The 12,402-nt window shown below is 38.6% G+C and overlaps 1 protein-coding gene across 1 annotated transcript in view; it reads right to left on the reverse strand.

The window, feature by feature from the left end:
* LOC107095752 (homeobox protein Meis1) overlaps window positions 1-12,402 on the reverse strand; it is a 90,662-nt gene that overhangs the window by 25,236 nt on the left and 53,024 nt on the right. The window contains exon 9 of the mRNA XM_015392010.1: window positions 897-973. Within this exon, the coding sequence (XP_015247496.1) occupies window positions 897-973 (77 nt within the window). The remainder of the gene's footprint in view (window positions 1-896; window positions 974-12,402) is intronic.

Genomic DNA, 12,402 nt, shown 5'->3' on the forward strand with positions numbered 1-12,402 from the left:
ATATAGCCAGTACGAAAGTATAAAAAGGTAACAGACTTGTTTCAAACAATTAATACACACTATGTTTATATACGGAAGGCAGACAGGAAGTTAGCATCAGGTAGTACATTTATATATCATCGTTATAGCCAAAGAATATTTAATTCTAAACACATAAAATAAAGTGCACTTAGAGTTGTGTAGACATAATGTTGTATTTTTTCAATAAATATATAGATTTCTAGAACTGAACTGAGATTATTCTAACATGTTTAGGTTATTTGGGTTTTGCGAAACCCTTATATTGTAAAAAAAAAAAAAAAAAAAAGGAAATTCAAAAGCTTAAGAAAATCTTGTCTTGTTTAATGACCCCTTCGATTAGGTTGTTTTTGATGAGCTGAACATACCGTTAAGAACTACTTATATCTCATAACAGAACAATAATAAATGAGAAGTGTATTTCCTCATTCTGGCTAAGTACTGTCATTGACTGAGGCAATTAAACCCAAGGATGAAAACGAATGTTAATTACAGGAATGTTAAAACAGAATCTGTGAACCCCGAATGAATTGGCCAAACCTCTATAATTACCCTTTAAGCCACCACTTTTCAAGTGATCATCCTCATCTAACTTGCACATGCTGAATGGTGTTATTGGATTTTTTTTTTTTTTAAAGATAGTTAATTTACATGGATGGTCATGTTGGGGTTGAGTTAAGCAGTTGGTTTGGAAAAAACACTCCAGGCCATTTCTCCTTAGACGGATTGATCTAGGTGAGGAGAATTCAGTAAGAGAAAGAAGAAAATAGGGGAGGAGGGGAGGCATTAATTCCAATCATTAAGAACTAGGATAGCCTGGGGCGACCTCCCCCCCCTCCTAAAAACATCGACTGAATGTAAACTCTGAGATGTCTTACCAGTTGTTCACTTGTAGGATAGTAAGGCCTGTGTCCTGCGCCAGCTGTTTCTTCTGTTCTTCTGAGGGGTAGGGATGCTGCAGGAAGGGAAAGAAATATGTTAAAAAAAACTGAACACAAATTGCTTAATGAAGCTTCTTGTTTTGTGGAGAAAGAGTTTGATGTGCTTTTTAACAGCAGTCAGCCAAAATAAGGTAGAAATAAGTTGTGTGATCTCAGTCTCATTTAATGCATATGTGTCAGTACGCCTGTGTGCGTATCTAGATGTATACTGTAAGTCTGTGTGAGCATGAGCACATTAATAAGCTCCCCACACACAATTCATTAATGAAATATGAAATCATGTAATTAATGGCAGCCAAAAAGGCAAGCCAATTAGAAAGTTAAGTGAAGTGGAGAACCAGCTCTGGTAATTAGGCAGCCTCTTACACAAATATATTGGCATCAAGCCCCCCCCTACCCTTCACCCTGCTGCATATGTAATCAGTGAGAGGGGAATGTGTAGCCTTAACCCAGTGGATCACAGACAAGTGAAGATTGTTAACACTCATATAGTCACTCATATAGTCTTTTTTTCTTGCTGATAAAGCTCATAACGTTGTTAAGTTTGCTCTTTTTGTTGTTGCTTTGTTTGTTACGTTCTCGCTATGAAATATCAAGTACATCATCCCTACCTTTTGTTCTCCAGCTTAAGATAGGAGGAGGGAATTCCCAAGAAATGTGCAACACCTTCTCATTGAGTCAATTAGTCCAAAAGTGTGGGCTTTAAAGGATTGGTTAATTTTTATTTCTTTTGAACAGCTTCTGGAAAATGTCATTTTGGTACCAAAGCTGCGCAATAAATGTTTCACAAAAATCAGCCTTTCATATCAGGCTTTATCAATAATTATTGACTTGTGTTTTGGTTAACAGTATGAAATAAAAACTAAGGGGAAAAAATAGAATTTAAATTCTAACCCTTACCCTATTTGACCTTTAATCTTAAAATATATCTCAGCCCTTTTACTGGCATTGCATAGTTTAATGTTAAGTTAAAAAGGCAAAATCTTTTCCCTAACATGCAGTGTGTTTCTGGATCCTACTTCTGTAAAACTATATCATATGTGTTTTCTATTAATCTTTTAATATTGATCATGTTAAATATACCAATATTGATGTATTACCCAGCTCTAAAAGGTAATAGTTCATCATAATATCAGTGGCACAGAAATATGGTGGAAAATACTATCAGTCTAAAACTCCAATAGAGATCATTAGTATGTTTATTCCAGCATGTTGTATCTTTTCCCCAGCATGTTTTAATTTATCTAAGTTCAACCTGCTGAGTTTGCAGTCAATTTTAGGAACCTTTTCTTCTTGCTTTGACATCTGAGTTTGCATTTTCTCTGTGCGAAAAAAATCCAAAATTAACTCTTTAACACCTTTAATGAAAAATATTTTACAAATGAAGAGTCTGTGAAGATACCAAATGGAGTAAAATCTTGCAGTCTTAAAAGATGCAATGCCTATGGTCAAAGGTTCATCTATGAAAGCACTATAGGGTTCCTTTACACCCAGTGTCAAACCATGATAAGATCACACATATCCACACAAAGAGATTTAACTTATGTATTAATGCTTCATACCATCGACTTCACATACCAACTTCTTTTTTCAGAAGTCTTGCGTAAGAGCTCTGGTGAGTTAGACTCCTAATATTTGGACTTATAAAGGAAATGTGAATACATATTGTTCTGAATCTTGGAGGGTTAAACTAAGCCTGTTTTGAAGTGATTTTCCGGCTTTTAAAACTTCCCCCAGCCATAAGCCAGCTGAAAACAGCTAAAACTGAGCCACCTGTTTAAATATATAGTGGGCGGATATGCACTTAAGGAGTATGTGGATTTATGTTACAGTGTGTGGTATTATGGTTGCTTGGTCTCTTTCATGCAGCACAGTGTCCGGTTGATGAGTAAGACATGTCATGGTTTGTGCTGGAGACCATAAGCAGGCCATAAAAAGAGAAGAGGAATGACGAAGGTAAGCAAAGTGGGAACGATCTGAAAACACTCGATATTATTGTACGTACAATAATATAAGATATGTTGATTAAACAAAATGAATTAAAAGGGTTTCTTTTACTCCTATTTGCTTAGTGAAAACAATAAATGCCAAAGGGAAAAAAAAACTTTATGTATGGTTATCTATTTTCATGACATTTATTACTTTCATCCCAAAATAAGCTGAGCAACAGTGACATCGCACATGTGGTACACAGTATGCCTAACAGGCCGATACACTCATGATAGTCAATCAGACAAGAAAAATCAGTCCGGCGCCAGTCTTTTCATTTTTTTTTTATTACAGTTTTTTCAGCGCATAATGAACAGGATTGTGTTTAATGCTGAGCAGGGAGGAGAGCGTGAGAGGAGACTCATTTTTCTCTTTCCCCCAGCATTCCCTTATCCATGTGATTGGTTGCGGGGAATGGAAACACAAGGAGGCTAATTTCATGCGCTAAGTTATAATTGCATTGTCGCCTCTGGCCAAATTTGTGTCCACTTCACTTCATCAAACATTTTTGTACTCCTCTAGATATGTATGTGTGTGTGTGCAGACATTACTGTGTAATACGCTGGTGAAGATTCTCAGTCATCCAGGTCATAGTCATTCCAAAAAAAGAAAATGAAAACAATCCACTGGACTTAGTTTTCAAGTTTGAAGACGTTTCGCTTCCCATCCAAGAAGCTTTTTTCAATTCCAAATGACAGGAATAGCGTTGAGTTAAAGGTTTTCTACAGCAGCCCAACAAAGCCGTGTTTTCATTTTAAAAACATGTAAATTGAAACGGTCGAAATGGGTCGTAAAAAAAAATAAATCCAAACAACCAAAGTCAAATTAGAAAAAAACGCAAAAAAATAAGGCAGAGGTATATTTCTATATGCTGTAAATCTTTTTATCAGTGTATCTGTCAGTTTTCCAAAAACCTCTGAGGAAATTAATATTTACAAATAAAGGATCCACTAAATTGACCAAATACAGTAAAGGGCATTGTGAAGGGCTGCAGCCTCCTTACAAGCAGAAATCACATCATTTCCCTGCTGACATACTATCAAGTAATCATGTGAAAAAAGGACGCCTTAAAAATTCTCCCATTTTCAAGAAGGAAATCTGACCAAACATGTAAAGATCAATGAGTCCATTCTGCGTGTCATAAAACTGAAGGAAGGACTGTCTTCCTCGTGATACCGAGGGGGCTTTAGCAATGCCAAGGGCCACAGCTCAGCACAAATACATCCTTTTTTAATGGTCTTCTCTCTGCAGCTTCTAGGCATGCACACAAAAACCGATACACAAGGCTAGTCACATTCTTATCTGAATTTTAGGCAGTGAGAAAATTGTTCCTGTTGGATAAGCGTGATTTTAGGGATGCCAAAAAGCAAGCAAGCTGATGTAATTATGAAGTTTTTTTTTTGTTTTTTTTCAGAACCACTCTGTAGGCCTTTGCATCACTGTTTGGTCTGTTTTTCTTTTGTTTTTCTTAACCATAAGTGTCGTGAAAATATCCCAATTCGGTGATAATAAAAAGTTCTAAAACAGATGCTAACTCTATCACTGTAAATGGCTAAAAGGTAACAAGTTGTGGTAAGATTCTTTATACAAATCATTAGGATTTTGTAGCTTAGAACATGGTAACCAGAGACTGACAGTAACTGGACAATGTTTCTGGAGACATCAAGCCCTGAGATCTTGTTACATCCCTAACAGGTAGTGGAGATTTCTGAGTACTTTCACCTTCTTCGCTGTATCGTTTAACATCTTTCATTCCTTTATAGTTTGCCTCCTTTTAGGTTTTCATTCCTGACCAGCGTATGCTTAACTTGTTGTCCTCCTTATTTCTAAGCCTCCAAATTAGCTCCTATCTGACAGAACTGTCATTTCATTTTTCACCCTGAAACAACTCATCCTGTTTTGCTATTGTCTTTGAGTGATTCTGGCTGTGGTTTAGTGGGTTGGCCTGAGAGGGGGTGGGGGTTAAGGAAGGCCTTCGGTGCGAAAAGCAATAACATGTTCTTTAAAAGAACAGATGGAAAGTCTCTGCTCATCCTTCCCTCCCCTCCTTCTTCCCCAAGCCTATCTTAATGATATGTCTTCTCCAAATATACAACTCCTTTCATGAGAATTTCCACTCTGCTTGCTGCTCTCTACAGGGCTCAGAGCATATGGGTGCCAGGGGGAGTGGAACTGCTTCTTCTTCTCCTTCCTCCTCTTCTCCATCTTATCAAATGTGTGTGAGTGGGTGTGAGCCTGCAACCTTCCTTTGCTTTGTGTGTCCATTATGACCGAACAATGATATGCTTTGCGAGTCAGCCTGCGTACAGTCAGCATTTATTTGCTCACTCTCATTGGAGCCACTTGGCTTACCGGGCACACGTGTGAGCTCACGCAGTGCGGTCATACAGACAGATGTGTGTGTGGGTGAGTAATCGAGGTTCAGTAACATCCCCCTCCCGGTCTGAACATCTTCCTCCCAGATCTCCTTAGACAAGAACAAGAGGGAGACGAAGAGAGGAGGGAAAGGGAGTGAGAAGCAACGGGGTGGAAGTTCGGAGAAAATGTGGAAACGGATATCTGGAGCCCCAGGGTTCAACAAAGAGATTAGAGCAAAAAAATATTCTCTAGAAACCATTTTCTGGTCCTCCTGTTACATGTCTAACCTACAGTATACCCAAACCATTATTGTGGAAAAAACAGAAAGAGGGCTGTGAAAATGGTTTAAACGTAAATGTAAAACCAAAGGTTCTTTTATTGTCCATCAATAAACATTAAACTGCATCAATAAAATAAATGTAAATACAGCACAACCTTTTGTTGGTAATCAATAAAAAGGTAAACATTTTAAAACAAATCTGATTTTATGACGAGTCCTTGAAAAACAAACCAAACAAATCTGATTCAAGATGGCCATAAAAGTTGCTCATAACAACAGGAAGGTAAACGAAAGCACTGATAGACATCAGATATCTGGATTTTTGCCCGGGTTTATGCTTTTCTGGTCAGTATATTAAAGTTTTTGTTAGAAACTCAGAGCCCTATAGATATAGGCTATAGATATCTTCAATGTACCTTTTTTTAAGGAAACCTTAACAATTTCTATGATATTCTAAGAGAGGCCCTGATAGAATTTTCTGCAAGCTTGGTGCAAACTTAATGGAACATCATTGATAATCTTACCATGCTAAATTATAAATGATGCATATTAAAAATAGATATTAAACTCTTTACTTTCTAAGCTTTACATTTCAGGATAATGTTACTGGAGTTTAGTGAACTTTATACATCTAATCAAATATACATTTAAAAGAAAATAAGAACGCAGTTCTGCTGACATAATATCCGAACACTATATTAACGTTTTGGTGCTAATTAGCCAAGTGTTAGATGGCCTATTTGTGTTGACTAGAGTTTAGCTACTCTAGTCAACACAAAATATATATATTTCATAAAAAAACAATCGAACCTCCTTGAATTGATGTGAAGGTTGTTAAAAATTTAGAGTCTAATGTAGACCATGTACTACTGTATCGTGTAGTGTATTATGGCCTGAAGTATGATTTGTCATTAAGCTCTAAATTTAACTGCATAGTTCATATCAAGCTTTTTGATTTTAAAAAAGGAAGCAAATTAAACAAATTGTATGTTTAAACAAAACACAGTTCCTCACTTTATAGTTTGGTTCCTGAATAACTGGTAGATCATTTCAGATATATAATTAAAAACATACACCACAACATTTCCAAAACACTTTATCTCAGTGTGTGTATAATTACACCCTTGTGCATTCCCTTCTTAGCCATTAGGTGTGATCATTGCATTTTCTTCTATTTAAAGCTGAGCTTCCCAAGCCTATGTGCATCATGTTAAAAGGCTTGACACGCCACATTAGCCTTATAAAACAGCAACCATTGAGCAATGGGAGGAGGGTGGGGGAATACCAAAGAGGAAAATCATATGTTGTTGCAATGTACCATCCCTCGAAGAGAGGTTGTGACAGTGCGCAATCTGTGGATAGCAGACATGGGTCAATGATATTTTAAGTCGGCTTACTTTCCACCAGATGGTTGGTCTTGGCCACAAGGCACAAAGATGCCAAAAATTGAATGATTCATAGTAAACAACTTTTAATTAGAGCACATCTCTGTTTCCAAAAAGAGTTTTAATTGCTGTAACTATCCTGCCACTACAACCTGATGCTAACATGGCAGAGTCCACAGAGTCAACTGGTAAAATCTCAATGGAAACCAAGCTGTCCATCAGGAATGCCTAACAGCTAATCCCGAGGCCTTTTGGCTGCATCATACCAAACTGTCTAATACACATACAGATACACTGTGGAGCCTGCCAGACATGTATGAGATGACTTTAAATATTTGGGGAAGCAAGCACTAACAAATGTCCTGAGCCACTGTGTGTGAGTGGACTTTAAAACCAAGCGTTCCAAACTGTAAGCTTGTGCTGTCTAAGCTACAGCAAGCCTGCACTTTACCAATTTTCCTGCTCATTCAGTTGTAGTTTCATACTTGTGTTTATTCACGCTACTCTGAGAGAACAGCACCATTTCAAATTCCTTTCTGTGTAGGTGGCAACGACTGACATCCCTTTGACTTCATTAGGGAGCAGGGACCTTGCAACAAGGCTGGCTCTGGGAGAAAGGGGGGATTAAAGACAAAAAGAATAGGGGGTGATATTGAACAAAACAACAACAGAGAGAGAGAGAAAAAGAAACAAAGCAACCCTAACCTAATTTCCTCAGATTCAAGCTGCTCTGATGCAAAACCAAACTGTGGAAAACAGGTCTTCTGAGAGAGTTAAAGTGAGCTAACTACCTCACTGTGACTTAAAACTGAAATCTGAAACAGTTGAGAAAGTTGAAAAGAAAAAGAAAAAAACTCTTAGTGCTACCAAAGCAATGGGAATAGTTTTTTTATGGCATTGGTCTATGGTAAACCAGCTCAAAACCTGTATGAATAATTCACTAGCCGTTTTAGAGGAGAAGATCTTGATGTATGCATCAAAATTTGCAAACTGAACCTCTTGGAAAATATTTTTGTCATGAATTCTCTGGATTTCTCTAAATTAAATGCAGATGAGGTAAAACAGACATCATGTAGTTTGAATTCCTTAATGAGCCTCTGTTAGCTTTAGGAACTCTAAAAGCACCCTTATCTATATTGAAATTATATAAATGTAGTTAGTTATAAAGGCACGTAGTGAGATAAGTCATTAATGGTGTAATACAAATTGGATTAAACAATTTATTGGCTTCTTGAGGATAATAGATAATTAGTATCATTCAACACAGTCTGAGGGCCTACTGAATGATATGGGGCAAGAGCCATCGCTGAAGTGTCTGCTCTGTTGTTACAGGGCGTTATGATCCAAGAGCCACACAGTTGGGTGAGTTTCTAACCTATATATGGTCGCTTTTAGCACGCTTCAACATGTTTAAGAGGAAGGTTGCAGCATTTAAGGCATGTAAAGAATGAACACGGTTGACAAAAGCATCTGTATTGTTTGCTGCATGGGAGCAGAGTGCGGTTGCACTGAGTGAGAGTGAAGGCGTGCTTCATTAGTCCTCCCTACTTCAGCTCCAGGGAGGCTAAATTTATTAAGGGGGCCGGATGTTGCACAACACCTGCCGCTGCGCTTCCCTCTGTGCAATAAAGGAAAGGGAGTGCAGCGTGCTAGCTAGCACTAGTGGTAACTGCTGCTCATTGGACTGAGGCTGATGAGCTGGGGCTAATTCAGGGGGTGATTATGTAGTTTGCTGGACCACTAAACCTCTTTAAGCCCGTAATTACTGCCTATTTGAGCAAGGGGGAGGCACTCCAAAGCAATCGGTACTTGCACCAAGCGGTGCAGAGAACAGCAGCCACAGCTGGAGGTGGGCTGCCTCAGGGCTGCCTGGGAATGAGGGGGTATCTAAATGGGAGTAAGAGGAATCTACAAAGGCTCATCGCAGTCAGGTACCACAGAAAGCTGAGAGAAAACAGTAGGATGCCCCTTAGACCACCAGCAAGCTCCAAGCAACAATGCTTGGAGCTTGTATTTTAGCAATGATTTCTAAGTCTAAAAACAAATGTTTTCTTGTTATACACAGATGCAATACAAGTTGCTTGTAAGACTGGGCTGTGTAGAAACTGCATTCACTTACAGGGAAGTTTAAATGCAACAAAAACAAAACTACCATTAAGAATCACCATGAAAGCATAAAGCCTTCAGATTGAAATATTCTTCAAAGTTTTGAAGTATATGTCATCAAGATCAAAGATTAAAAGCTTGTTTTAGACTCTATGGTGTACAAGCGGGCACCTAAATCTCAGATTGCAGCTCAACCATAGGGGAATTCATTTTATTTCACCTGACTTTCAAGAAAATGTGCGTAATACCACTGAAACCTGATCGCTCAGAGGAAGCAATTTAGGGACCAGAGGACATTTTAATAACCTTGGCGATATTATTATGCCATTATCATAATTACCCTTTTGCCCCCAACGTTTTAATTAGAAACTCACCGTTTGCCCCGTGGGGGGCTAAAGGAACCAGAGTTGGGGAATGTTGAAGCTAGGTAAAGGTATTTCAGAATTGTTCCCTTATGCTCTTTGAAGCAGCAAGTTCAGGAAGACAGAAGGGGTAATGTGGTGTTCTTATTGAAAGATGAAGCTTTAACACTCAAGCTCCCTTCCCCCAGATCTCTGTATATCAGAGAACATTTACCCCCCTCCCTACCAGCCCTCTGTCTCCCTCTTTCTCTCCGTCTCCGTCACTTTGCTCTATATTTAGCATTTTGTCAACTATCTGTTGGGCTCCCTCCTTGTCCTCCTCTGTTCTATTCCATCTCCATTTAAGTCGCCTCTTTTACAATTAGCCCTAATGTGATCTGTGCCTGCTTTCTCTTTCAAATGTTTTTCTACATTCCCTTATTTTGCTCTATCCCCATTTTTCCTCATCCTGTCCAACAGTGGGCCTTCTCCATCAGTACACCCCTTTTACAAATCAATGACTTAATCTGTTGTAACTAACAAGTGAGCAGCACCCTCGGCCTAGTATTGCTCTCCAGAAGCATACAGGGTAACAAGAGAACAAAGCTATCACCTCTTAAATGCTTAATCCTGCAAACTGAGGGAAATTAATGTTAGAATGGGTGAAATAGGAAGATATGGGAAGGAATTCTGGGTTCTACAATGATAGGAATTGTCTTAAAGACAATCAGAAGTAAAAGAAAAACACAAACGAATGGGCACTGGTGGTGGGGTCTAGACATTTCTCCCCTCGGTTCGACAGTCCAACTCCTCTACCATGAGTTATTGCCTGCCTGCATTCACCTGCTGCTTCACTAGCTACGATTTCCCTCACTCCAATGGACACACCACTATACACAAAAATCCCATGAAAATGCACAAACATTGACATGCATAGTTGTGTGTTTGGTTTTTGTGTGTGAATGGCCCTCACCATAAAGACACACCAGGTCAGCCGGTCAAGAGTGAGCAGACCTGCATCTCATGTCAATATTCATCATAAAATGTTAATCAATAGTATCTAGCTATTCCAAGTTTATGTTAAAGAAATCCTCAATCATATTATTAAAGGACAAGCGTTACAATAAGGGTACCATAGGATTTATTCTTTTAATATTAGCTCACTTTACAATGCCTTTGAAAAAACAAATAAAGTGCACCAATACATTCATTCAAAAATGTAAGGCAAGACAAATGTATGGTATAGTAAAATAAAAATGCCAGGAAGTCATGGAAGAAAGGAGTAATGGGCGAGTGAAGTCAGAGAAGCAGAAGACTTGCATAAAAGATAGGAAGCTCATACAGTCTCTGAGAAAAGGAGTGTTTTGTCTCAGGCGGAGAGAGGGAGCAGGCGAAAGAGAGAAGGTTCACGCATGGGCGAGAATACAAGTGGGAGGAACTGAATTGATAAATTAGTTCAGCCAACGTGCAAACTGATTACCACAACAGCAGAGCCGGAGCATCTATCAAGCGCCGGCATGGAACGAGGCACAAAAGGCACATACACATTCACTCTGCCTTAACAAAAGAGACATGAGGCTGACAGTTACAAATAATATAATAGCACGACTGCATATGCAATCACACACACCCACCAAATGTATCTGGGGTAAGCTGTGACAGTTTGCTGTAAGTAGAATGTACTGAGCTGCTGACTCCAGACAGAAAATATCCGACAATCCTTTGGATTTCAAACATACCCCAATGGATGAAGGCTAAAAGCTACTGCTAATGTGATTTCACACCTAGCACAATTATTGTACAGTATGAATACTGACAATCTCGGTTTCCTTGTTGGGTGGTAAACAATCGTGGGGACCTAAAGTTCCTTTAAGGATACCGGCTATTTTGCCCCTTTGCCATTTTTCAACCTCGTGAAGGTTTGTTTTTCTTCGTACCACAAAATTCAAGGGAAAAAAAGAATTAGTACCTGCAGAAAAGACACTTACTGCTCAATTTGATGACCGATTACTTAAAGAATTTGCTTCTATAAGAGAATGAGATAATAATGTTAATAAGGAAAAGGACACAAAGTGGCCATGTAATGTTACCAAGCGGTCAACAAATTACCAAAGGTGCAAACTGGCAGGAAGACATATTCCAACAAGGTTGTATATTATTTAGCTTATTTTAATTATTAGCTATATACTCTTGGCTTGCACGTACTGCAGAGACAAACCGATATCTATATAACAGCATAGCATCAGACTAACAACAGACTTGTATAGTTTGTCTTTTTTAGCCAAACTTTAAAAATGGCATTCAGGATTCTAAGCAATCCGAGTTGAACATTCAACATAGCTGCCCAGTAAAAAGAATGTGGTTAACGTAGGTCTAATAAGTTAGCTAAAATAAGGATCTGCTAACCTTCTGCTATCAGTTGCATCTATCATATATTTGTAAACATTTTCCAAATGTGTTTGAAAATAAATGAAAATTGACAAAAATGCTATGTTTTTTTTAGCACCAAGGCAGTTTTCAAATTCCATTTTTTTTTTTACTTGCAACTACATTGGTGTGAAGTCAGATACTAAGCTCTGTCATCCTCCATGCTTAGATGTCTGGGACAAATTGAATGCAGCCTTATGACAATGTTTACCCTGATTCGACCACATGTTAAGCTTGCCACACACTCTCCAATAAATTCCACCTCAATGGCGGGGAACTCCGCACCCTAACAAACGACGCCATTGTTCTAACACCTTTTTCAAATATTGCATATCCGTACTGTGTGTTTAAATCTGCCTCCAAGCATAGACTTCAGTCAACTCCCTCTCTGCATTTGCAGATTGCCCCTAAACTGATTAGTGGGTTCCAAACCAAGAATGGTTTCTCATATCTGAGTTACCAAGGCTGTAACCCCACATGCACACACACACACACACACACTTACAGAGACACGCATGCTCACATACAGCTGATAATGAAAAATAGAACCAGTGTGA

Source organism: Cyprinodon variegatus, unplaced genomic scaffold (assembly GCF_000732505.1).
Source record: "Cyprinodon variegatus isolate N-32 unplaced genomic scaffold, C_variegatus-1.0 Scaffold569, whole genome shotgun sequence".
NCBI lineage: Eukaryota > Metazoa > Chordata > Actinopteri > Cyprinodontiformes > Cyprinodontidae > Cyprinodon > Cyprinodon variegatus.